The 27,866-nt window shown below is 39.1% G+C and overlaps 1 protein-coding gene across 3 annotated transcripts in view; it reads left to right on the top strand.

Moving 5' to 3' along the window:
• Positions 1-27,866, top strand: part of LOC115434336 (protocadherin-15-like) — a 348,357-nt gene that overhangs the window by 239,464 nt on the left and 81,027 nt on the right. For all 3 annotated transcript variants that reach the window (XM_030156230.1, XM_030156229.1, XM_030156231.1), the window contains 4 exons: positions 4,663-4,756; positions 12,106-12,234; positions 23,513-23,818; positions 26,209-26,439. In XM_030156230.1, the coding sequence (XP_030012090.1) occupies positions 4,663-4,756; positions 12,106-12,234; positions 23,513-23,818; positions 26,209-26,439 (760 nt within the window). The remainder of the gene's footprint in view (positions 1-4,662; positions 4,757-12,105; positions 12,235-23,512; positions 23,819-26,208; positions 26,440-27,866) is intronic.

Below are 27,866 nucleotides of genomic sequence, written 5' to 3' on the forward strand. Positions count from 1 at the left end.
TAGCCATATAATAACTTCAAGCAGCTGCTGATAAAGCAAATGATGAATCAAAGAGTGATTAGCTGGTACACTTGATGAGTGTGCAATAAACGGAGACCTACTTCATGCTCTCATTTTTCAACCTCTCAGAACACCAGCATGATTTTGCATTGCTGCATGTTCAGATTCAGGCTACATATGGGACTGGTTCAATTCAGCTATTATGAATAATGAGCTCTCTAGTCTATAACATCCACTAAATGGGGCAGGTTCCCCTGAGGGAGGTGGAAAAGATTCAGATTCACTCACCATTATAGTAGTGAACAAGGCACCGACTGAATCAGTGGCTGTGAGTTTGTCAGCTACCAGATGCTACACAGAGGATGTACAGTAATGATAAACTAACAGGCAGAGGCAGAATCACAGTTCGACACAAGCCAGGCCCAAGTATTCACACTAAAGGGGTTCGATCCTGAATACAGAAATGTTAAGACAGTTCCTGAATAACAATTTTCAGCTCAAACTTACACGTCTTAGAGTATCATTGTGGAATAAAATGATGTTTAGAGAAAGAAAACACACAATATACTAATAGTTTGAGAGAAAAGCAATGAGTTGTATGTTTACATACAGTAACTGCATAACTGAGACATTTTATTATAGAGTAAAATTGCTTGTATTATGTTTCAAGTATGACTTATTGAATCCATGTAAAATAGATGGAGTACATCTACTGAATTAGTTTTTTGCACATGTGAAATCCTCAAACTTGGCTCCATTTGTACTTTTCATTTTAAATGCCTCATATCAGAATCAGTGGTGTAGTCCAGGGTATATGGAGTATACCTACTTATTTTTCAGTCATGGTGAAGCCACGACCCACCCTACTCTGCCTCTAATTGGCTAGTACACGATACCTTCACTGATTAGGTTGATTAACTTTAGGTATGAGGAGTGATGAGGCTGAGTAGGGCGGGTCATGCCAAGGAAAATATTGCTAACTTAGTGCCAGAGCCAGGGCTCTGCTTAGCACTGGACACCTCTGGAACCTGATTGGACACCTCAGGTGCCAGTGCCACCCTAGTTGGTTGACAGGTCACTGTATGTCTCATTGAACGATGTGCAATTATTGGTAATGCAAAGGAGAAAGGCAGAATAAACGTCTTTCAAATGAGTGACACATATTGAGAGAACCTACTTTCATGGAATACATAATTCTATGGTAAGTTTTAAGGTGGTTTCATAATGAGTCAGTTTTAAACTACTGACCATATGACTGCAAATTTAGAGAAGAGATTTTGTCACCAATAGTTAAACTGTGTGAGTAGGCTAAGGTTATGAAAGGCTAACATTGTGAAAGGCTAATGTTATCCAATGTTTACCTCATACTGAATACATTTACATTCATGCAGCTGCTTGTGTGACCAGTAAATACCTACAAACTGCTTCTGATCAAGTCATGATAATTTTATAATAGTGAGCAAATACTACTGATGGATTTTTGGGTAAACTAAATAGAGTAGTCTTACATGTCACTGTTTCTAAAACAGGGCGTTTTTCTGGACTACTTAAAAAAAAGGAGGGGGGGGGGGGGGATTGAGAGTACACCCACTTCTCCAGGGACCACTACACCACTGATCAGAATGATGTGATGCTGAACACTTTCACTTTTATAAACACTTGTTCACAATATACTTCAAGGGCACTAGTCTGATCGCATCATCTTTATTTTTCCCAGACTACATGTAAATCACAACAATGCACCTAAAGCAGTTTGGTTAAAAAAGGTCAGACTTGAGGACAGTTAGTCACTTTGGTAAATTAAGTTGGCTAATGATTTAAGATTAGTGCATTACAGTACATAAAACACATGTATTTCTCACATCAGTGCACAATGACAGCAAGTGTTTTATTGTTCTTCCTCAGCCTCTTTACACATATGCATCACTGTTCTCTCCTCTGCAAATATCATCCATGGGTTGCACTGATGGGATCACATACATCAGCTTTTGTATGATCACAGATGTTGAAATTCTTGACACAACTGGCCCCCTATTGTGTGATATATGTCAGGAAACGTGCTGGCTAATTTCAGTGTAGTTTCAATGTGTGCTCAGTTGCCATTATCACATGAAACAGATGCTGGAAGTGTTTTTTTCCACAGACTGCTTTACTGACATAGTGACACTTGGATGAGGCAAAAATATGGAATGTCTCCTAGACAGCTGGATTTTCATTGTCTGGCTGGAATGCATGTAAATAAGGCAGCTGCTCAAAATGTGAGGAACATGTGCATAAGATTTGTCTTCAGAATACAAACTATAAGTGTCATAATTTACATAACTGATTATCAGAATACTGTTGCATTCTTGGAAATAATAGCCAGTTAACATGCAACTCAGAGCATGCAGTGCGCAATGAAGCTGCATATTCAATGTGTCGTATATATTATTTATATTACATTCTCTATAAATATCACCTCTGGATGACAACACAAAGAAGTTTTGCTTCTTTTATTTTAAGAGGATTAATTACAAGGCAACAAAAATCCCCCCAGAAACGAAGTGAAGAGAAAATGGTCTTCTGTGGACCTGGGGCGTTTTAAATTCACATAAATTCTCTTTTTATTTTTGTCTTTGTTTACTAGCTCTCAATCTAACTTGATGCTATGAAAAACGAAAGGTCAAGGATATTTAATGCTTTATAGCAAAGAGAACATCAACCTGCTTTTTTGTTTCTGTGTACATACAGCAGGGGTTAATATATAATCATAGAAACCCCTGAACTCCTGTCCTCTGTCGGGTTCGTCTGCTCTGAAAGGGTTGTGTGAATCCAACATTCATGTTTCTTACTTAATAATTCACTGGAATTAATCCCAGAGGGAAATCAGATTCTGATTCTGAAATGTAACAAATTACAATTAAAGGCATATATTATAGTCTGTAGTGTCACCGTAGAAAGTAAAGCATGTGACTTCCCATACTTTTACCTTTACTCACCACATTTGACTTAACATTTACACCAAGAGAAACTGACAACATCAACTCCGTGTGATCTAAAGGGACACCCCAGGAGTCTCAGCATTGTTACTCATGATGATAGTATTGAGCAAACTCTGCAGTATCTGTGTGACAGCATCTTTCCATTACCGGTGTCTAGGTAGAAGAGGCAGAATACTATCGTACAAGATCACCGAACCTCTTAGTCCCAATCCCTCAAGTTCAGAAATAAACTCCCAAGGCTGGCTCAGTGGCATGTATCATTTTAATATTCATATATACAGTCACCATCAAGATAAGATGATCATCATTATCACTGTCATTATAATAATTATCACTGTACATCGTCATCATCATATCCCTATCAATTGCTTCCAGTACGTCCAGCTGCACTGAGCACACAGCTTTGGGTTAAGTATAGATAGGTGTAAACAGAGCAGCTCAGACGGGAAAAACAATGTTTGTATGTTCTGATGTTTATGGTTAAAGCTGTGTTTGCCCTTTTGAACCATGGAGAAGCTGGGCCATTGGATAAATAATACAATATTTCCAATGTAACTTGGGACAAAAGTTTAGAGGAAAAAACAATGTTCCATTTAATTTGGGCAATTTGCCTACCAAATACCAAGATGAACCTCGCTTTGACCTAATGGTGTGTGGAGGGATGAAGCTACTCGCTGTCAGGTTCTGCTTGGACTGTTTGGTCAAAGGAGCTTTAAATTAGAAATGTGAAGGCGCAAGGGGACAGGAAAGAATTGCGAAGGGCATTAATCTCGCTGTGCATTCAGATGCATTCATCTTTCCTTCCATGTGTGGTTCTGGCAGACCCTCTCCTGAGTGCAACAGTGAAATTATTTTGCGCGTGCTGTGCATTTGTGTGTGCGTGTATGTGTGTCTGCACTTTACGCTCGTATGTCTTGTGTGCCTGTGTGTGCAAACAAAGATAATTCAGTGTTCTGCTTTGAAATGCATCCACACTTGGTGTTTGGGAGGCCAGAGCGCCAAATTATAGCTTATGAGCAAACAGGAGGGTGTCTGTGGCTGCTGCAGTTATTGGAAAGAAAACATGAATCTTTCTGTCTGTCGTCCATGTGGTTTGGGAACAAGAGGCAAGTACTAGAAAAGACAGAGTAGGACAATTTAGCAGCCCACCTGCTCTTCAACCCCAAGTCATTGTCATCATTTGTCAGCAACCATGTTTTATTCATATGTCAATTACACATATAACCATAGTCAATAAAAGTGGAGAGTTTTCTATCACTATCAATTGCCTTATAGTATATTGTGTTCTTTCCCTGTGAAGTCACTATAATAAAGGTACCCTGTGGAGGTTTTGGCCATGTGTAGAGCTTTTGAGTCAGTTTATTGAATGAGTGGGTGTCCCTTTTCTTTGTATCAAACATGCAAAGACACGTGCCATCACTGGGGGACTGATGTTCACGTTTTGCCTTTGGGTTCAACCTACTTTGCTATTTGGCAACAGTGGGCCAGGAAAAAAAAAAGTCAACCAAGAAAACACTGCAGAAGTTAATATTTCTCTACTACTTCTGTGTTTTTCCTTCATTCACAGGATCTTGAAAAGCAATAGCTTATTTCTTGTTTATAATCAGGACGCTTATTTGCGCACTGACTTTTATTGCACAGTCATTTGTCCTTAAGTCTTTCTTGGACCTGTCTTCTGCAGGATTGGACTTCTTCTTTTGGGAAAACCTCTGGACAGAGAGACCACTGACCAGTACCGTTTGATCGTCACAGCCTCCGATGGCTTCCCTGGATCAGTAAGTCACGCTGCTGTTTGTTTCACCACCGCCTGGGTTCCTTTGGGTCACATATCTTATTAACATTTTGGCTGAACCTAGGTGTTTTATTAGCCCTGAAAATGTGATAATGTGTTGGAACTCGCTAACACCAGGAGTCAGGAGCAGCACTTTTTTTGTGCCAAAACATTACAGTACCAAAACAGTAAGCAGTTGCTCATAGGTGATGTATAATTTTAGTTTTCTCTTTGTGTTTAGATGTATAAGTGGCATGCGCACTGTTTCAAAAATGTAAGCCTACACCTGAAAGCTGCTTAGTACCATCTGTTGTGCTGGCACAGTTTGGAGAAGTGGGAGTTAGTTCATTTCCTTGCCCGCATAAAGCTACTGTATATTTTACCTACAGTTACTTTGATCTACTGAAAGTAATTTTGGAATAGTGGAAGAGTGTCCCCAAGTTGCAGTGTTTATATTTTAGATTAATACACAGAATGCTGGATTTTATTCGGAAATAAAGTAGAATGCTTATGAGAGTTTTAAGCAACTTGTGTGCCAAAAGAGTTTACATTTATAGACCTGTATCAGTGCTCTGCTTTGAGACAGAAAAGACACTTTGACTTAAAGTGAATGCTGTACCGTCTTCCACAGAGAGCTGGTAATCATATAAACTGCTTTAATTTAATTAGACTTCACCTCCCTTGGCTCAGTTTTTGTAGCTGTCTGTATTCCAGGCAGAGGTGATATTTGGCTTCCTTTTTGAGATGTGTGTGATAGGTAATGAACATTAGCTGATGAGCTGTCACGGGAGTGATGTTGATTGCCACCCTCTCACCTGCATGCACATTAACACTCAGGTTTACAGCTTCTTCTTCATCCGCCGGCAGGCCAGGTGTTTGGTCAAGTGCAGCAATGTAATGTAAGAAGCTTATGGCTGCCAATGTGTCCCAGTGCTTGCGAGTGCCCCGGAACTGAAGGAGCGCAAAGGCAGAACACAGTGTAGTAGTATTAGAGTGTATCTGTTGGGGGAGGGGTAGAGAGGATGGAAAGTGACACTGTCAGAGAGGAATAAATGAAGAGAGGGGAAGATCAAGCCTGACCTCACGGGATGAGATAACCACAAGCTGTTGCTCTTTGTCCTAATATTGATGGACAGACCCTACTAAGTAGCACCTTCTACCTGGGTAGTGTGTATGTCTGTGTGGGTACCAAATGTCTTGTCAACAAAGTAAATTACCACCTGACTCATTTGAGGTAAATGGCACAGCACAGAGGAACGCTGTCACAATGGAAAGGAAGTAGGGTTAGGGAGGAGGTGAGGAAAACTGGAGACAGGGAAATGATCAAAAAGAACCTACAGAGAGGAGAGAACACGAAGCAAAAGACAGAAAACACTGGGGATTCAGACTGTGTGTCTACTACAAAAGAGAAGCCCCTTTTACACAGCGCTTCTGTTACGGGAATATTTCGCCTTTATTCTGCATACACGAAATGGTGGGATCATTTGGTCCCACCTTTATCGTGGCTTTGTAACGCCTCTGGAGGTAGTAACACAACCATGATAAAGGTGGAATCATGATTCTCGAACACTACGTAAAAGGAACACCTCTCGTTCCGCAACCAAGGTGTGACGTTTTGATGATGTATTGTGGGTGCGACTTCCACGCCGGGGGGGATTTAAAAATGAACATGGGCTGTGTAGAGTAAACAAACATATCAACGCGAGCAGAAAGATGTCAAACTGGGGAGACGCTGAGATCTGCAAGCTGTTGTCACTTAGGGCGAAGGGTTCTATTCATGCTAACATTTGTGGGACGGTGAAAGACGGGCTCTGGAGAGGTTAGCAACACCGCTATGCTTGGGGTATTTCTGATGTGTAAGTTATACATCACACTATACATTGCGCTGTGTCACCGCCCCTTTGATTCTGGGACGCAGAATTTAAAAAACTCAAAACATTTTCACAGGCCATTTGAAATGGTACAGAAATTGCTTGTATACCCGTGCTTTCTTTTTAGGCATATTTTTGGGGGCTTCTTTTTGCCTCTGTTAGAGAAAACATAGAGAGATATGTAGGTATTTTAATTGGCAGCTATTTTGTGACAAATACCAAAACTAACAACAAATGGGTCACCTTAATTTGAAACGTGGCTTTTAACAGTGCTGTCCAAACTTTTCTACTCCACCAGAACTAATTTTAAAAGAGCAAAGTATAATTAAGCTATTCATATCATAGGTGGATTTACGGTAGGTGCATTTCTTAGTATGTACATTTAGAGTAATACATTACAGTCTGTGAGAACTGAAAGTCTTTGGTCAATCACTGTTAACCTGCAGGAGTTAATGTAGTGTATTTTTCTGCTGCTGTAAGGTGATGATGGCTGAATTCAGATCATCTCAGCAATAACCCAGGGCATTTTTACTTCTACCTTGTTTGGTTTGGACTTATTGAAATACTGACAAGTGTAACCCCCCCCCCCCCCACCCGAGTCCATGATATGGAACACAGACTGGTCTGGCCAGCAGAGGTAGTGTCAGTCAGAATCATTGTTTGGTTCATGTATCGTGTTGTGTAGTCTTTGAATAGTTCAAAGTTTTTGGCCACTGGCGATTATTGAGAAAAATTAAAAAGTAAAACTAATGGACAGGGGTGGGGTAGGGGTTAGGACTTCTATCTCACAGTGAGAAGTAGAGCTGCACGATATTTGAAAAAAACTGACATTGCAATTTTTTTAACTCTGCAATATATATTGCAATATAAAAAAAATACTTGGGAGGATATAATAACTGTATGGTGCCGACGTAAATGGTCAAACAAATTAGTTGTGTTACTTCTCGTTGTGGCAACAATTGCAAGGCACTGTCAACACAGAACACATGTTTTAATATCATCCCTCTTGTAGCTGAAATAATTCCAGATAACTGACGTTGTGTTTCTTTTTGACACCAAGTCTTCCTTTGTGGTGATTTTTTTTCTTGTTCATTGCTCATTTTTCAATGTTGTTACCAGCGACTCCCTCCATTAGCAGGGGCGTGGTCTGCTTCGGCAAACTGATTAAGAAGGACTGTGATTGGTGGATCGCTGTGCGTAGTGTGTGTCAGATACTCAGGTTGAAATTAGATGAGGACATGTTGAGTTCATTTGCTTCCTACACTGCAGGACCTGCGATGTGACTATTGCACACACGTACACCACAATGCCGATGCTCAAACAATATATTGTGCAGCTCTAGTAAGAAGCAAGAGGTTCTGTGTTCAGGTTAATTTTCCTGTCAGTGCTTTTAACCGAGGTACTGATGAAGATCTGGAGTTGGTCCCTGAGTGTCGTCCATAGCCCTCCCTGCTCCCAGTGTACTAATGCTAAATTTTGTGTGTGTATTCGAATGGGTAAAATCCAGAGGCTGGTTTTCCCTATGAAATTAAAACCTGCTGGTATCACAAACAGGCTGTCTATAAAGGGGGATGCAGTATATACAGTATATAAGCAATAGTAGTAGGTTGTATTATTCCACTAAAACTGTGAAAACAAAACTAAGCAGACCAATACATTGTAAAGAAAACATAAATCTTTAATATTTTTTGGGGCATTTTTTGTCTTTATTACAATAGAGAATGGATGAGAGGGGTTTACAGTATGCAGTATGCATTAAACTGCCAGGTCATTGGACTTAGACTTATATGTGGTGCTGTACTAGTTAAGGTAATATGGTGCCTCTGTAACCCTGGCTTCATACAGATGGCTTACTGAAGCAACAGCATCAAATGTAATGTTAGAGACCTTTAATGTAATGCGAGTAGTTATTTTATGAAGTTATGACCATTAGTAATGTCACTAGGGGTCCCCTCTTTGTAAACTCTGCACAGCACTTTGTAGCTATAGCAGCGTTGAGTCTTTTGCTGCTTACTGGACCCATGGTGTGGCAGTACATGAAAAATTCATACTGTACTTAAAATTAAAACTGCTTTGATGGATGAACCAGGAAGTCTTCCTCAAATGTGTTACCATTTCCAGATTTGTATTCTCAACAATGCAAGCTATAATCTGAACTGAAAGCATGCTTAAGAGGATAAACCGTCACCTTGGGGCACTGGATGAAACTGCTTTTGTTGCCCTCAGAGGCTCAAAACATGACTCCTAACAGGCAGATCATATCAGCCGCTGCAACGTGGCTCCTTGTAAGAGTTGTCACTTGAAAGGAGTAGCACTATCAACTAACTCTGGACACTAAGGGCAGACAAGGAGACATCATAGAGCTCTGTCGTTTTTTGTGTTAAATAAATAATAGCAGCTCATTAATCACACTCATGGACACGGAGGTAGGATTTCTGGCTTTCATAGGAACACCCACGCCAGGATGGAAGCAGTAATTGGCCGCCTATCTTCTCCGAAATGGAAAAGAGAAAAAAAATCCATAAACACCAGTGATGATTTGCTGAGTCCTTGTGTATCCCAGTTTTGGTAAAGAAAGAACAAAAGAGGCATCAGTTGTGTTGGTTTTCACCACGGGGTGCAATGTCAGTTCTCACATGAAAGAACTTATTATCTGCATATAACAAGCTAGAACAACGGGAAGTACATGACTGAAGACATTCCCAAAGGACGGTGAGATGAAGGTGACATTAACTAGGTCGTTTCCTCTATGACATGTTTCATCTGCCAGGCCAACTTCAAACATCTCTCTTCTGGGAAGCATTTTTCTTACAAGGGCCAACTCCTCCCACAATCCACAACACCTCCTCCTCCCCCAAAGGAAACAGCTTGAAGCACTATTTGCATACGGCGTCATCTCAATGCTCCTAGAATATTGTATAGATAACGCTTATTTAGTCATTTTCTCTGTTGATTAATACGGGTGTTAGAGGTGTGTGTGTGTGTGTGTGTATGATGTCATTGCTGGAGGTTACCAGTGGCCCTCCAAATGAGTGAGCACTTTTAATGGGGCCGCTAGGAATTTTCCTCGCCCCATGAGGTGTGTAAAATCATAACCCTGACCATAAAAGACAGATGGCACACAGTGTCTGATTTTAACATAGTTTGTATAGCATATAATGGCCACAACTGGTTTTAAAAGAGTAGTGACAAAGTAACTGACAATATTCGTAGAAATGAATACATATTTTTGCAGTTCAACATATATTATCACCAAAATGTGTAGTGTGTATACTTTGCATAGAAACTCCTCCTATCCCGTGGGCCAAAACCAGCCTGCTAAAGGGTCTAATCTTCCCATGGGATGAATTTGTGAAATGCAAACATTTCATTGAAGACATTAACAATTGTTTTAGTTCAGGAGCCAAATTCAGCCCAGTTTAATCTCAAATGGGCCAGATCAGTAAAATAGTATCATAATAACACAGAAATAATGACAATTCAATTTTGTCTCTTTGTTTTAGCGTTTTAAAAAAAAAGTAAAATTAGTTGAAAATATGAAATGTGAATAACCTGAATATGAACAACCTGAAATGTCCTTAGAGAAGTAAGAGCTGTTGTTATAATATTGTGTTACTACATTTTTATAATATTATGTGTGTTACTAAATGTTTTGTGTATTTGTAGATCCACTGTGATCTCAAGTTGTAATGAACATGTGTAAATGATAAACTGAGGCATAATATTGTTAAAATTGTACTTTTTTTTTTTTTTTTTATAAATTTCAATTTGTTCATGGTTGTTCATGTTATTCATATTTTTTTAAAGGATAGTTTGTAGATGTAAGAATGCTCTTGATTTCTTTCACTCTATAACATAGTGAAAAGTTTGGAATTTACATTTTTTAGATATTATTTGACTGGTCCGGCCCCCTTCAGATCATATTGCGCTAAATGTGGACCCTGAAATAAAATGAGTTTGACACCCCTGATGTAAAAGATGGTTTGCTGGTGGTCTTTATAAATGTGTCCACTTATCTCTACATTTAGAGATACAAATATGGTACAAATGTATATTTAGGTGATACAAATGATACAAATGTTCGTTTAGACCAGGGGTGTCAAACTCATATTAGTTCAGGGGCCACATTCTCCCAATATGATCTGAAGTGGACCAGATCAGTAAAATAATGCCTCAATAATATATGAATAATGTCAACTCCAAACTTTTCTCTGTGTTTAGAGTGAAAAAAGCAAAATGACTTGAAAATGTTTACATTTACAAACAATCCTTTAGCATGAACAACCATGAAAAAACTGAAATGTATTAAGAAAAAAACAAGAGCAATTTTAACAGTATTCGGTCTTCGTTTATCATTTACACATGTGCATTACAACTTACATATCTACAAATACACAAAACTTCTAGCAACAGTAACGACAGTTCATATTGTTAAAATTGCACTTCTCTTAAAACATTTCAGATTATGTATATTTTTTCAGGTTCTTCACATTTTTTTAAAAGATAGTTTATAGATGTAAACCTTTTCATTTAATTATACTTTTTTCTACACCAAAACAAAGAGAAAATTTTGCTGTTGTCATTATTTACTGGTCATTATGATAATATTTCACCAGTCTGACCCACTTGAGATTGAATTGGGCTGAATGTGGAACCTGAACCAAAATTATTAATATTTTCAGGATAATTCTTGAATTTTACAAAGTTCATCCGGGAAGCGCCCTATTGTCAGAAGGCCCATTAGTCAGAAAATGGTCAGGGTTAGCGTTAGATTTATCAACTAAATCCAAACTAATTACCTCCGCCAAGGAAGTTATGTTTTTGCCAGGGTTTGTTTGTCTGTCTGTTAGTGTGCAACATAACTCAAAAAGTTATGGACAGATTTTGATGAAATTTTCAGGGTTTGTTGGAAATGGGATAAGGAAGAAATGATTAAATTTTGGTGGTGATCGGGGGTGGGGGGCCCACGGGGGTGGGGCCACTGATCAGCCTTGGCGGAGGTCTGCGCTCTCTGAGTGCTTCTAGTTTTCTGATTAACACACCTTCTGACAGTAAGGTGGGCACCAGTTCATCCCACAGGCTGGGTTGGAGCCTTTGGCGGGCCGGTTTTTGCCCCTGGGCCATATGTTTATTGCGTTTGATTTAGACTGAAGGATGGACTGAGGGACAGATTTTGATGGGGAGAAGTTAAAATTCAAGGTTCCCATTACTTCTTTTCTGTCCATCTCAGGAACGCCTTGAACGACTAAAGGATAAAGTGATTAGATATAGGTGTTGAAAGGTCAAAGGTTAAGGTTGATGTAACCCTATAATGCACTTATCCGTTACTAAAACATCTATTATTAATTGTAGATTGCAAGTAATTGAGAAAACTGCAGGAATAGATTATGATAAAGACCAGTGTATGCATCTTATTGACCATACTGTTCTTGTTACACTGTTAATGTGCTCTTTTTTTTTTTTTTTTTTTTTTTTTTCCCAGACATCCACAACTACGGTGAACATCGTGGTCACCGATGTCAACGACAATGACCCAGAGTTTGACCCCACAATGTTCACAAACTTTACCGTCCGGGAAGAAGCAGCTAATCTTTTTGTGGGACAAGTCACAGTAAGTGTAGTGTTTCTATGTTGTAATTACAGTTTCATATAAACTCTTCTTTTTGCTTTTTTGTACCTTCATGTTACTCACTAACTGAACCAGCCTCATAATTCTCACTGCTATTGTCCAGTTAAAATTACCTGATATTTTACAACACAGTTGATCTTGTTGGACATATTTGTCAAACCAAAGCACATCCCTGTTGACTGACTCTGTTCAGCTCCACTGAGCAACAAGACTCTCCTAATTACTGTTGTAGATTAATTGGCCTGATGATTGTCAGTGGATTAATCATAGATGATGTTCAGATACGCCCTCCACGAATATGCACTTACTCCACTTGTTTACAAAGTAGCCGAACAGGCAATAAAACTTTGTGGTCTATTTTTACTGCTTTCATTTGTGTTTCAAACAGCTCTCTGAATTTACCTTTAGACTTTTTCACCAAATTCCTTTTTTCTAAAGACATTTGGAGACTGCAGTGTTGTGACCTTTGGCATTTCTTTAAAAGTCATTACTTTGCATAGCAGTTTTACTGTTTCAAAACTCTTCTTTACTTTATTTAGATTTATGTGACTAGTATCATTAGTAACAAAGTAGAGTTTGAACATTGTCTCTGGGTCCCACAGTTGCCGATGACAACAGTAAATTCAACCACTGTGTGCTGGCTCTACTTTTTACTACAAAAACCTGTTTCCATGCTGCTTTAATTTCTTGTTCTGTCCTTCTAACAGCCTCATAATAAATGTATGTATTTGTTTGCTTTATAGGTTTGAAGTCGATTTTTGACGTGTTGGCAAAGTTAGCAGATCACCCGTACATGGTAGAAACATATGAGGAGTTTGTGTTAGGGATGTCCCGGTCCAATCTACAGATTGGTATCGGCTGCCGAGCCGGCATTTTTTAGAAGATTGGATCGGATTTAGTCACAAGATTGGGACGATCCAGACACTGTTCTGGGGCAGGGGTAAACACACATCCTCCTCCCTCAAATTAAAGTTTCTGAAGGTAGGGGAAAGGAAAATTAGCTGCACAACAGTGGGAGACTTAGAGGAATTAGTAAAATGTCTATAGGTTTCACTTTCACTTTAACGTGATGCACAAGTCGGGTTTTTTTCAACCCGCGGGTCTTTGTGGAATTATTTCACCTGCCCCAACCCGCCCCACAAATAAAGTGACATTCTTTTGACCCGCCCCAACCCAACCTGCGAGTAACCTGCTGATGTGCACATCACTAACATATGGCGCAAAACGTGCCCCCATATAATACCTGGACGGACCTGTCCACAGACCGGCTACAGCAGTGGCAAACATACGGCCAAAACGGCCTGCCAAAGGTTCTAATTTGTCCCACAGTAGGAATTTGGAAAGTGCAAAAATTATACTAAAGTTATTAAGAGTCAAAGGTGTCATACTTGTTTTAGTTCAGGTTCCACATTCAGCCCAATTGTGATCTCAAGTAAAATAATAGCATAATAACCTATAAATAATGACTCCAAATTTAAATCAAAATTTTATTGTTAAAAGTCGGTATCGGATCAGTATCAGATTGATATCGGCAAAACTAACCCTAAAAAAAATCAGATCGGAAGCAAAAAAATCCAGATCAGGACATTACTAGTTTGTGAAGTGTAAAAAGACAAAAGTACACAGTTTGGTGTATGTGTGAGGTGAAGCTACCCCTAGTTTCACTCTAAAGCCGAAGTCCAAATCCTTAGTATTTCTTCCAAAATGCAGCCAGCAGCTACGGTAGATTGGAATGAAGCCCACCACATCAGCTCTCTCCCTCTGTCCTACCTCAGAAGGTTTTCTCACTTGGCTCCTCACCAACTTCAACTGAGGCTATTCCTCTCTGAGAGAAAAGAAAAGAAAGTACTTAGCTCAACACAATCCTCCTCTCCATGCACAAGCACAGCTCAGCCTGTTTGTAGCTGATCAGGAATGGACAGAGGCTCCATTTCTACTCTGACATGAAATACATCCAGTCTTTGCAGGCCATTTTCTGTATTGTGGCAACAAATTAGTTAGTATAATCAGTCCCTCCAGAAACAGGCGATTATCCAATTGTGTAATTTAATGCATAATCAAGTAAATAGTGCACAGTATGCGGGGTCCGCATTTTTCCAGTAGGATGCATTTTCACCACAATAATAGCTATTTCTGTGCAAAATATGTGAAGTATACATGGCTCATGAATTCAAAATCCCCGCATTTTTCCACATAAAGTTAAAAAAATATTGCATTGTAACTTGACTTAACTTGGTAGTGATGTAATATGTGACACGGAACATCATTGGGTCACGCTTCCACAGAGGGTAAAGTAACTGCGAGCCTCAGAAAAAATCCTGCAAGATGGTAGAAAATGCAGCTCATTTCCGACATAAATATCTACAAATGACAGCAAACCAGTACCTGATATCCTACAGGAAAGCAGCAACATGCTGTTTACACCCCATGCAACTGTGCAAGGGAACATGACAGAAAATTGCCGCTGGAGCCACTTTTGCAGTGTGAAACATTTGAAAATGGTTTCTGCTGCAGCGATAATAATGTTATATGAATATAAAGGCTGTAATTGCATTGAAACAGACAGCCTGTTCTACGTCATCTTTGTGAAGCAGGAAGCAATTATTACCTCCGCCAAGGAGGTTATGTTTTTGCCAGGGTTTGTTTGTTTGTCTGTCTGTTTGTTTGTTTGTCTGTCCGTTAGTGTGCAACATAACTCAAAAAGTTATGGACAGATTTGGATGAAATTTTCAGGGTTTGTTGGAAATGGGATAAGGAAGAAATGATTAAATTTTGGTGGTGATCAGGGGTGGGGGGGCCCATGGGGGGGGCCACTGATTGTTAGTGTGCAACATAACTCAAAAAGTTATGGACAGATTTGGATGAAATTTTCAGGGTTTGTTGGAAATGGGATGAGGAAGAAATGATTAAATGTTGGTGGTGATGGGGGGGGGGGGGGGGGGGGGGGCACTGATCAGCCTTGGCGGAGGTCTGCGCTCTCTGAGTGCTTCTAGTTTTATTTTTGACACTTGTGACTCAGGAATGTTTGAGCCATGCTCAGAAAATAAAGAACTAAAACATAACCAGCACTTTCTGGGATGTAGTGTATGCTTACTTCTTGGATGTTTATTTATCATAGGGTGTAATTAGACATTTTTCATTTAGTAGTAGCCTAGTTAGGACAGGGTGTGGGAGGAGAATCAGTTTGAAACACATTTTTCCAGTTCCCACCTATTTTCTCAACTTTTCACTTTTTTTTTTTTTTTTTTTGCAAATTCACGCAATTTCACTGCATAAAATCACATACAAAACCTTCATATTCCATTGTACAGGGTGTCCCATAAGTCTCCATACATAGGAAAAATAAACGTTTCTTGACATAAACCATTTTTATTTATATAATATGGCCTATATGACTGCCATTTTGTCAGGAACACATTTCAATGCGTGTCCTCCACTGCTGAAGAACTATAAAGAAGAAATATAAAGAAATACATGTTAGAACCATATATGTATGGAATGTATTACGTCTCCTATGTATGGAGACTTACGGGACACCCTGTATAATCAAGGATTTTTGCCCACATTTTTCTGGTAGGACTGTATAATGGGCAATTTTAGTATCTCACAATGCAATTATTTTGTTGCTACCTTTATCTATTTATGTGTCATGTTAAGGTTTATTTTCAGACTTAGGCTGCTGTGTAGATCTCACAGGCTGTTAAACATACATTGAAAATGGTTTCAATCAAGTAAACATGCATCTCTGTCAAGCGTGACTAATCAAATGTGAACAATATGCAAACTGATCTGTCTGCTGAATAAATGAAGGCTAATTAAGAGAAGTTAGGATTTCAAGATAAAAAACAGACAAAAATATGCATTCATTCCTCGAGGGCTGTTGACCAGTGTACACACCTGGATACCTGCCTGCACTGTGAGCCATCCTAAAATTTTATTATTTTATACAGCAGTGGTTTCAAATTATTAGCTTACAGTATAGCAAGAGTTAGAATTACAGTGTAACCCCCTGTGCTGAAAACCTAGCTCCTACAGTAATGTCCTGCTTTTAGTTTAGAAATCACTCCATGGCTCGGGGCCATAATACATCTCTGGCATGCTTGAAGATCATCAACCCAGTAGGTCCCTCAGATCTTTAAGAGGCAGTCAGATAGCGCCTCGAGTCAGAACCAAATGTAGTGAAGCTGCATTTATTTACTGTACTGCACACAGCTGGAAACTTCATGTTGTAAGTTCCATTTATTAACTTGAGGCACTTTCAAGTGTTGATTCTTTTTATATGTATCATATTTTTAGTAGATTTCATCAACTAAGTACCCCTCAGCTTTTATTTTTGTGAAGTATGTAAAATTTCTCCTTCACCTTTCCTTTATTTTAGATAATTGTTGTCATTATTGCTGTTGTGCCGTTAATGCAAAACCTCATTTACGTCTTTGTTAAAGTTGCTATTAAAAGCTCAACTCCTGTTAATCGGAATTAGACTTCATTAATTAAAGCAGACGCGCCAAATTGTTTAGGTAAATATAAACATAATTGGAAAGTTTAACACAGTTTTCAGATATGAAGACAAGTATATTGTATAGTAAAATGCAGCCTGTTTTCTAATATATGACCTACTATTTGCACATTAGTGAGAGCCCATATCCTCAAGTGCAGTATCTTAGAAAAGTACAAAAACCATGATGGTTATTGCGTTTGACTGAGTTTACTTAGATTTAAAGGAGAAAAACATAAGTAGGAGGAGATAGATACCCTTCATTGTTCTGTTAACTTCATTATTGTGCATTTTACACTGTTTTTTGGAAATTTATGTGCCAGTGTGCAAGATTACTGACCCTTATAATATTAAATCTTTACAGATGTCAAAGGTCCAAGCAGGTTAGAGGGATATAATGTTTTTTTTTTAATATAGCTTAATCAGTTTGAACTGTTTGTTTCTGTATTCTATATATGTTAACATTTAATAGTAGAGAAAACATGTAAAACAAGTGGTTCCAGGCACAACAAACCCCGCCCCTCACATATATTGTAGCTTATTTTGGCATCGATTCAGCTGTTTTACATCATGTCTATGCATATTGTGATGTCAGCATACCAATTGCCTCTATATGTGTGCTAATTTTGAAGTAAATGAAACAAAATTGATGTTTTTATAGACATTTGAAATTTCACCCATTTTAAGATAAGATCGAAAAAATTCTTAAAAAAAAAATTGAACTTTGACCTACTTTCCCCAAAATATGACCACATCTTTTCTGGATCGCTGGCAATCTAAAAACTCAATTTGGTATAAATTCACCCAAAAGTTTTGCTGCTGGAGGCATTTGAAAGTTTGCCCTTTATAAGTAAATGGGCTAAAAAAAAAAAAAAGATGTTAAAAATTCATTAAGATTTTGAACTTTGACCTACTTTTCCCAAAATGTAATTGGATTTATTCTGGGTCACTTGCGACCTATAAACCTAATTTGGTTTGAATTAAATAAATAGTTTTGTTGCTAGAGTGTTAACAAACAAACAAACTGAACCAAAAACAATACCCCTTGCCTCCCCTTCAGAGGGCGGGGTAATAATTTCATAACCTCAGACAGAGTTGTTGTAAGGTAAAACTGACAAATGTGTGCAAGGGAGTAAGACAGCACTGCTCAGATCTGTCAGATTTCTAAACCTGGAGAAACACCTGGCATTGATATCTTCCAAGTCTCCACAGAGTGAGAACAGAAAGAAAATGGGAAGCTCAAAAGTTTTTGAGCCACAGCGTCACTTAACATACAGCATATTACTCTGTGTTACATCACCTCTCCTGATAGGCTGGCAAATGTTTTGTAACTGTTAGCTCTCTTTTCCGCAGGCCTGGATTTTGTCTTGTGATGTGATGATTCCAGGAGCTTTGTGTGCGAGTGCACGTCCGTTACAAGTCAGTGTTTACGAGTAACTGCTGTCCGATGAAAACAGAAGCCTACAGCCCTCAGTCATGCAAAGAAAGCAGAGTAACAGTAAAAAGAATAGATTGGACACATAATGTTTGAACTGTAAAAGTTATTTTGGCTGGCTTTATAATTTCTTATTTAACTTATCTAACTCCTGTAAAATAAAGCTTTTTGTTTGTTTGCTTTATTTTGCTTTATTTGCTTTTTCCTATACTGCACTGAAAGTAGATACAGGTAAAGAGTCATAACGCTGGCAGCTACACAGCTTAAAGCGATGCTAACAGTGAAGATGACTGCAGTGCAAAAGCATAATGCTATTAAGTATCTTAATGCCCTAAAGCATGTTGGATTACTGTTACATTTTAATTTGAACTGATTCCCACCTGTTCTTATTTTACTCTCACAAACGCACTGGAGACGATTTACTAGGTTATCAAAATTGACAACCTTGCAGGTAGTATTAATTGAGTTATTTGTTCAGTGACAAACAAATCCCGTACCCTCCAGCCTCACACTGTTTGCTGTCAGCGGGGGGCTATAATCTGAGGATGCAGATGACCAGGGGACAAATAAATTAGCATTTTCTGTCAGCCACAGCGTCAAAGCTTCTTGTGAAATTGTCCCTAATTAGAAAAGCTGCTGTATGATGTCGTATGATGTCGCAGATTGCATGATCAAGTGTGCTTAACGTTTTAAGCCAATGGGCTACACAGTAAATGTGTGCAAGCAAAGTAATGCTGTAATTTACATTATAAACATGCAGACACTTCCATGTGTTTGTGGCAAAAGCCTGTGATTCTTGTGATGCTTTGTAACTGTTTGTAGGTTTGTACAACTCAGGTTGCAGAGGTTGGAACCAGATTTTATTTGAGTATTCATTTTTTGGGGACTTTTTATAGTTTAACACAAATCTCTTCACTTTCGTTTCAAAACAGCTTTGTTCGAATGCTTTTAATGCATTCTAGGGTGATTACTGATTATTTTTTATATCGCATCATAGAGCAGCGCCCTATTAACATCAAGGTTGATTTCAATCTGTGATGAGATGTTAACACATTGAACAGATGACCCTATGATGTATAGAGCAGTGCTTATGATACGGAACTATTAAAGAACATAAAACACGTGACATGACCAAACAAATGGGAGATGGAGACTTAACTGTGGAAAAAAGGGGATATTTTTTTAATTAGCTGTCCAAAACCAGAAGAACTAATACTGACGTCAATGATGTAAGGTTTAGTTAGCTTTGCACAGAAACAATAGCCCCTTTTACACAGGACTTCTGTTGTGGGAATGCTTCACCTTTATTCCAGAATAACATCTGTGTAAACGAAATGGTGGGATCATTTGTTCCCACCTTTATCACGGCTTTGTAACGCCTCTGGAGGTAGTAACAGAGCAGGTGGGATCATGATTCTGGAAAACGCTATGTAAAAGGAACACCTCTGGTTCTGCAACCAATGTGTGACGTTTTGATGACGGCGACCCCTAGTGCATATGGAGGCTCTGGCATGATTCTGTGGCTACATGCAATTTTTACCTGGGGCACGAAGCCGACAGCGGCGGACCACAGAATCCATGCCTGTGCCTCCATATGTTTGTCTCTCCCTCACTGGGGGGATTTAAAAATGAGTGCTGCGTCATCGCCGTTTGATTCCGGAAGGGAGGCTCCACTGTGTAAAAGTCCAGCCTGTCTCGCCTCTGTCACTCCTTTGGCTTGGCTGAGGAAATCAGTCAATGGTGTAAAAAAGGTGGGATCACCATCTCGCCTTTTTTCCAGGATCTCTGTGTAAAACTGGGTAATGAGAACAAATGTAGACCCCCCCCTCAGCACATGGTGCAGCTTTTACTTTTACTTGAATAAAGAAGTTTAATCAGTGCTTCTGTGGGTCTGTACCGAGATGTAGCAAATATGATTCTATCTGCAGTATAGTAAATGGCCAATTCTTACTTTATTCAGTAACAGCATATTTTAGGTTTCAACATTAATAATTGAAAACAAGGTGATTATGTTTCTGCTTTATATGTCAAATAAATAAATACTACTTGCTTATGGTCTGTAGCACAGTGGCAGGTAAAATGTATGAGAGGATTAGAGGCCTGTGTGGGTTTATACACCTGCTCAGGCTGCTATTGTGCAGAAACCACCCCTGCAAGGTTTTTTTTTCTTTGTTTTACGACTCGTACTATATATGTATATTAAACCTACCCACTAGCTCATAATCTAAAGATTTTGCCAGTTAATATCGCCAAGTGATTTATGACTTCTTGTTGCTGAAAGCTCAGGCTGAGAGGCTCATAAAAGCTCTGTGAGTGAGGTCCGGACATCAGCTGCAGTCTGAATGAAAGCCAGTGATTGCGACATTGCTCCCATGCCCATCCACCTCCTTGGTAAAAAGAACAGCTGCTACAGGTCTTGTGGGACCTGACCTGCAGACTGGCCTCCCCTGCTGTTAATCTGTAATATTCATTTCATCGAGATGCTAGACAGTTCTAAAAAAAAAAAAAAAAAAAATGTTTGTGTTTATAATTGGATTACACCTCTTTCCAGGCAAACAGCTAAAGGAAATTGTGTTATGTAATTGCTGCAGAGAAGAAGTGATCCGTAAGCACATACTGACATAATGCACTTCCCTCTGTTGTGCAAAGACTTGATGCTGAGGTCCAATTTTTTGCCTTGGCTCTGAATATTTGTGAAGAACTCCATGTAAAACAAATCAGACTCATGCTTTAGCAACAACATGTGCATCCTCCTCTTCCGCTGTTTGGCATCGGTGTCATTTTTGCTCTTTGTGCTACCATGGCCTTTCTCGCACTGATGTGGGGGAGTTATTGCCAAACGGATGAAATATGGCTTGATCCTCCGTTTTTTTTTTTCTGCCCTTCTTACTTTATAGCTCCCCACTGTCTCCGTCTTTAATTTACGATGAAAGAATTACCATTGCCTTAGAGACTACTCTGCCACTACACGTAGTGCACATGCTTATATCTACTGGTATTATGACTTCTTATATTCACAAGCATCCAATTTATTTTTTGATGGATGAACACACCCATATCTTGTTTTTTATTTTACAATTTTTTAGGGATGCACCGATACCGATACCAGTGTCGGGTATCGGTCTAATACTGAGTGTGTGTAGTAATACTTGTACTCGTAAAAGTGCTCTGCTACAAACACACCGGTACCACTTGACGGCAGTGTGACATTCACCTCATAGTGCAGCAGGTACACGGCGGAGGAGTAATGTCAGCAGTGTGGAGATTTTTCAAAATAAACAACGGTGACAAAAGTAATGGTGACTGAAAGTTATGTTAAAGACACAGATGGATACAGATGGAGTGTACTGTCCATCCTCTGCGTACATTCCACACGTAATTCTGTCCGTTTTCCGGGAGCTAGCAGATGCGTACTCAGAGCCATATTAAGATCATCATATTATCTTATGAGGCTCTGTGCATACCCAGACGGAGAAGCAGTACTACTGGGAACCATGGAGGTAGCAGATATTTCCAAAGAGCGACTGTGTGAGTTAGTGAAAAACTACTGACATATTTACGACAACTACCCTCATCAATATAAACATTAGCATCCACATTAATATTACCTCCTCTGTCATCACCGTGTTTGTTATTACTGACTTCCTTCTTCTTCTCAAAAAACTTTACTCTTCTTTGTGGTATTTGGCGAGTAGGCTTAATTACGAGCAGTGCCCTCTGGTGGATTGATTAAGAAACGCTCATTCCAACACATTAAATGTCAGTAGCAGCACTTTGTTACAGTCAGATTAATGACAATGACAATAAAGCACATTTGCAAAAGTTACTAAGAACTGCAATTGTATTTCTAAGTACTTATATCGGTACTCGGTACTGGCAAGTAATCAAATGTATGTACTTGCAATTGTACCTGGTCTGGAAAAAAAAGTGGTATCGGTGCATCCCTACAATTTTTGACTAAATAAACAATTGAGTGGTAATTTAGTGTGCAGTCAATTTAATGAGGTAGAACACAAATTAAATCACTTTTTGCCTTTTGAGATGCCTAATGATTTAAGTTTTTGGACTGATTTCTGTGTGAAAAGCAAGAAATCACATAAGTTAGCTGTTCATCTTGGCTTCCACAGGTTTGTGTGTGAAGCTACTGTAAATATTCAAGGTGTCAAGAGAAAGCCAAGCTGTTGGATCATGTGACGTCTGCCTGAAGGAAAATAACACTGCATTCCACCTTTAAAATAAATTGCTTTTATATTGTGTATCGGCTGATTTATCTCAGTGGTACGAGAGGAAATGGGTTTTATTGACGACTTGTTATTGACATTTCATTTAGCCTCCCTAGAGGCAAACAATTTTTTACCATTAAATATGTCAGTGTAGTATAATCTAATGGCTAATTGGCTGACTATTGTACCTTCATCACATTTATTTAGCCATATTTCATACATTTAGCTTTGGCACAGATACACAGTGGATGTACGCTGTTGCTGTTGAATTATGGTCATTGTAGTTCACTGGTGTCTTCAGAAGCTTGGCCGCATTTAAGCATTTTCAGTCAATTATTCAGCCACAACTGTCATCATAACACATCTGTTAACCTAAACCAGTGGTGTCAAACTCATTTTAGTTCAGGGGTCACATACAGCCCAATATAATTTCCAGTGGGCCAGACCAGTAAAATAATAATAGTGAAATAATACAATAACACTATGAAAATGTTTACTTCTACGAACTATCCTTTAAAAAATCTGAATAATCTGAAATTAGGGCAATTTTAACAATGTACTGCCTCAATTTAATATTTACACATTTTTTATATGTAACTTATTGATTACACTGGATTTATAAATGCACAAAACGTAGTAAAAGGCAGAATATTGTTAAATTTGCATTGACTTCTCTTAAAACATTTTAGGTTGTTCATGTTATTCACATTTTTAGCAAAAGGATAGTTTGTAAATGTAAATATTTTCATGTAATTTTACTTTTTTTACACTAAAACAAAGAGGAAAATTTGGAGTGTCATTATTTATAGGTTATTATGATAGTTTTGTACTGGTCTGATCCACTTGAGTTCAAAATACGGCTGTATGTGGCGCTGAGCTAAAATGATGAATTGTTCATATCTTCAGTGTAATTTTTGCATTTCACAAATTCATCCCACGGGCCAGATTGGACCCTTCAGCAGTATGTTTGACAGCCCTGACCTAAACCTAAGTAAATCAACAGGGGTTAAATTACATGGACTTTATTTGGGTGAGCTCCTCAGATATTTCATCTCATATCTCTCTACTGACTTCCCAAAGAAAATCATACGTTTCTTGTCTCCCCAGGCCACGGATCCAGACGCAGGAGCTAATGGCCAGGTGCAGTACCGGATCGTAAATCATCCAGACTTGTTCGTAATCAGCACCAATGGCACCATCTACACCAGGGTACCTCTTGACCGGGAGCTTAGGAGTCAGTATGACCTTGTAGTGGAGGCCTCAGATGGAGCAGTGTACCCACGTCGAACCACCTTGACAGTCTCAGTCCAGGTCATAGATATTGATGACAATAGCCCAGTCTTCTCCAAGCAAACCTACATTGTGAATGTACCTGAAAACAGCCCCGTGGGAACCATTTTCCTAACCCTAACTGTAAGTATGTGTGCAGATGCGTGTACGTGCTTGTGCTGCTTTACTGTGCATCTACTGTTTCACTGAATGTCAGGAGGGAAGTGTGCTCTCAGCGGCCTTTATATTAACACAGCGTCTTTCAACTTCAGAAATGTAGGCAATTTTATATCATATGCTTTCAGATGAAAACATTTACTCAGACAGAAACATGCAGTTTTACACAGTCAGCAGAGAGAAACTTTTTGTCCGTGACAGCTCTCTTGGCATTTTTTGACTCAAACCGAGTGAGACTTAAAGCTGGATTTTCCTCCTGATGTCATAACCAGGCTTTAGTAGAGGATCATTTTTCATCTTTTTTTCTCTGTTACATGTTAATATGACACCCAGCACATTTTTCATATCACAGGGTCTGTTTCAGGCAGCTGCTATAGGGTCAGATGTTAGTGGATGTGGTTATTAAGGCATGTAGCATAGGAGCACTTACTATATACTTAGCAAATACAGAGAACAGGGGTGAGTAATTGCTGGCGTATTGTGAGTGTCTATTTCCAGAGAAGCATGAAAGAAGAGGTGTGGGGGGAGAAGCAGGGTCTGAAGATGAGGTTGAGAGGTGTGAGTGACACTGGTGCTGTGACACATCCCTTTCACACAGTGAAGGGAGGTTAATTTTGAAGGAAAAGTGGCTGAGTTTGGTAGAATAAAACTTTCTGCTCATACCAGAATGGATTGATTTATTTATTTACTTATTTATTTTAATCTTGTGTATGACCGAAAACAGTGAATCACACGTACCTGTTCATTGGCTAATGTCTTCAAAGATTCAAAATTCAAAGATTTACAGATTTTTTTTTTATGGTCAATTCACTAAATGCACAGGACATATAGAGAATTGCGATACCATTTCTCTCTCATCTTGTTAAATAACATGCTTTAAAAAACAGAATAAGAATAAATAAGTGGTATAAAGAATAACTGAATGAATGAACTTTATTTAGAACATAAGTAAGAACAAAATACAAAGGTGAATGAAAGGCAAAGAAAAACCACAGAACATTCCAGAATATCGAAGGCAATAAGTCAACAAAAAAAAAAAAAAAGGAATATGATATACAACTACCTCATTGTGGCTCCTCAACAATGCTTCATATAATACTATAAACCAGTGTTTTCCAACCTTTTTGAGCCATGGCACATATTTTACATTGAAAAACCACAAGGCATACCACCAAACACAAATGTCACAAAAAGTATATTTACTGAAATATAATGCAAATCTAGTCTCTATTTGCTTACTCAGTGTGAAACCTGAGCCTGTTTAGTTGAACACAAAGTTGATATTCTTGCAGGAATTAAAGAAAGACACACACGAAGATCTTCCTCAGCAGCTCTGAGTCTCTCTCTGTTTTCGGCTTTATAACAGTCATGCTTGAAAAGCCCACCTCATATACATAGATTGTGGAGAAAGGGAACAGAACTGAAATAGCTCTGTTTGTGAGAATGGAGAACTCCTTGGCAGCAGTCACCGGACACTCTCCCAAGGAGCACAAGCACATCAGGGGTGCGGGGATGACATTGTTGCGGATGGACCCCGCGGCTGACGGATTGAGGTCCATCGTATAACAGTATAATAGAGGCATATCCCCCGGCCCCAACCCCATTTGCGGGTTCTGTGGTTAACCCACTGATCCACGCATCACAAGTGAGGGGGGCTTTATCAACAGAACACACCACATCAGGGCTGGTTCACTTTCACTTTGCAAAGGGAAACTGTTGTAGAGTGGATCATTGGTGTGCGCAGTCATACGTATCTATATCACGCCACTCGCTTACAGTACTAATCAGGTGAAAGTGGATAATCTTCCACAGCACGCCTGATGATTTTTCGCACCGTGGCACAGTGGTTGGGAAACATTGCTATAAACTATAATAGAATATAAAGTGTATATCTCAGTCTATTTACAGTAGCAGCAGTAATGCAATACAGTACTGCAACACAATGTCTTTAATAATCTCTAATGCAAATTATTCCTGAATCATGTATTGAAATATTAGTATCAGATTATTGCCAAGATAACATAACAACATAACATAACATAACTGTATTTATATTAATCCAAAGGTATGGAACATATTTTTTTGTATAAACCTGAACAGAATGATTTTTTTTATTTTTTTTTCATGGTGGAAAGTAAATGCAAAAGTTATTCTCTCTGGAACTGTGACTCTTAAGGCATTATAGGGTCAAAATAATAACAAAGCACTCCTTTTGTAAATTGTACTTACTTTATGCAAGACTTGGTAAAGCTTATTATACGCAGGGTTTTAATTCAATATACTTTTCTAGTATCTCCTTCATTGTCTTATTTCTATCACTTAATGTTTTTTCCTACTCCTCCTTTCCCCCCTCACAGGCAGTGGATGCAGACCTCTTCTCCAATGTCACGTATCGGATCATGACTGAATCAGCCAGGCAGCTGTTTTCTCTGAATCCCATCACAGGGGAGTTAGCTGTCCTTCAGACCCTGGACTTTGAGGACCTGGCAGCTATGGGTATGGGAGCAAATATCACTTTCCAGGTGGAAGCTGTTGACCAAGGTGGGGTCACACCCCCGGGGGTAGCTACAGTCACAGTTCGGATCACGGTAAGAGCTCTCCTAAGACTAGCCTTTGACAGCTTCTTTCTATTTATCCTCAGGGGAATACACATGAAATCATTAGCAGGGTGTTACACTGGTAATAGCTTACATTAAGCCACAGTCAAAAAAGGAGGATCAGAGGCATGCTGCACAATATTTACCTTGCACTACTGCTGTGGTGTGAAATTCAGTGTTTGGCAATGCAGTGCCCGAGCTGCATATGTTTAGTGTAAAGCAGCTGGTAGCCCCCGACCTCCTTGTCCTTGCAGCATCAACACGACAAAGAGCATTGATGGATAGGTGCTTCTACCTTGTACCCAGAGCTATTCCAGATCTGAATGACTCATTAGCTTTGTGACAGCAATTATGTCAGGTTTTTCAGGAGCTTGTGTTCCCTTTCCAACCTTTCAAGAGATTAACAGCTGAATCCAAATGACAGGATTAGATGTGTTGTGTTGTGATACTATGCATGTGCATGCACAAGTGTTTGCGTGTGCCTAGGTGTGTGCTTTCACTCTAAGTATGTGCACTCATTGCACATGATCGTGTACAAAATTTTAGCATATTCAGTTCGTCCAGTGACTGTCAAAAGTAGAATTAAGCTCTCAGTATTACTCTGAATGGGAGGAAACGTCTAAGCTTATTCAAGCAGGTTCTTAGCATGGTCTGCCAACCCTTTGAGGGAGTTTGTCCTCTGATAAGGACATGCTTTGTTGCTGTATTCGCGCTATCATCCAGGAATGGTTTGATAGGATAAAGTATTACAGAGCAACTGATATCAAACCAGTGTCTGCTACTTGAAATGACAGACATGGATTAGAATAAACCTAATGGATTCACACAGGCTTCCTGGGGAATTGAGATGGAGCTGATTCGACTGATTCCATTTCCCTCCACACATCACACCTTCAGAGTGTTATTTGAAGTTACTTGTGCTTGATTTGCCCTTGTATTGTTTTGTTGTTGCCTCTTTCATTGGGTGCTTTGCAGTGATGGATTGAGTGTCCTGTGTGTTTTCTTGTTCTGAGTGAGTTTTCCAAATTATTCTCTCAATTTTTTTTTGATTTCACAGAGGGACATAGTATGTTTGTGTGCTTGTCTGTGAATATATGAAGCTATGTGTGGATGAAAGTGAGAGTGTGCATCCGCTAACATTAGTACATACATGTCTTAAACATGGAATACATGTGTGTGCATTTTGCTCTCAACTTCCTGAGAACACACTGAGCATAAGAATCAGGCTTTGTTGTTGAAAGCAGGAGCTAGAACATAGATTTTCTACTCTGTAACTCTAAACCTGTGTATAGATCAAAGCAAGGCTGTCCTCCACTACGGAGTTTATAGAACACATACTGTTACCCATGGCTCAGTCAAAACAGTGGAAAATAAAAAGAAACATCAGGAGAAAGGAAGATCAGGCCTCTGCACTTACA

The sequence above is a fragment of the Sphaeramia orbicularis genome, chromosome 15 (assembly GCF_902148855.1).
Source record: "Sphaeramia orbicularis chromosome 15, fSphaOr1.1, whole genome shotgun sequence".
NCBI classification, from domain to species: domain Eukaryota; kingdom Metazoa; phylum Chordata; class Actinopteri; order Kurtiformes; family Apogonidae; genus Sphaeramia; species Sphaeramia orbicularis.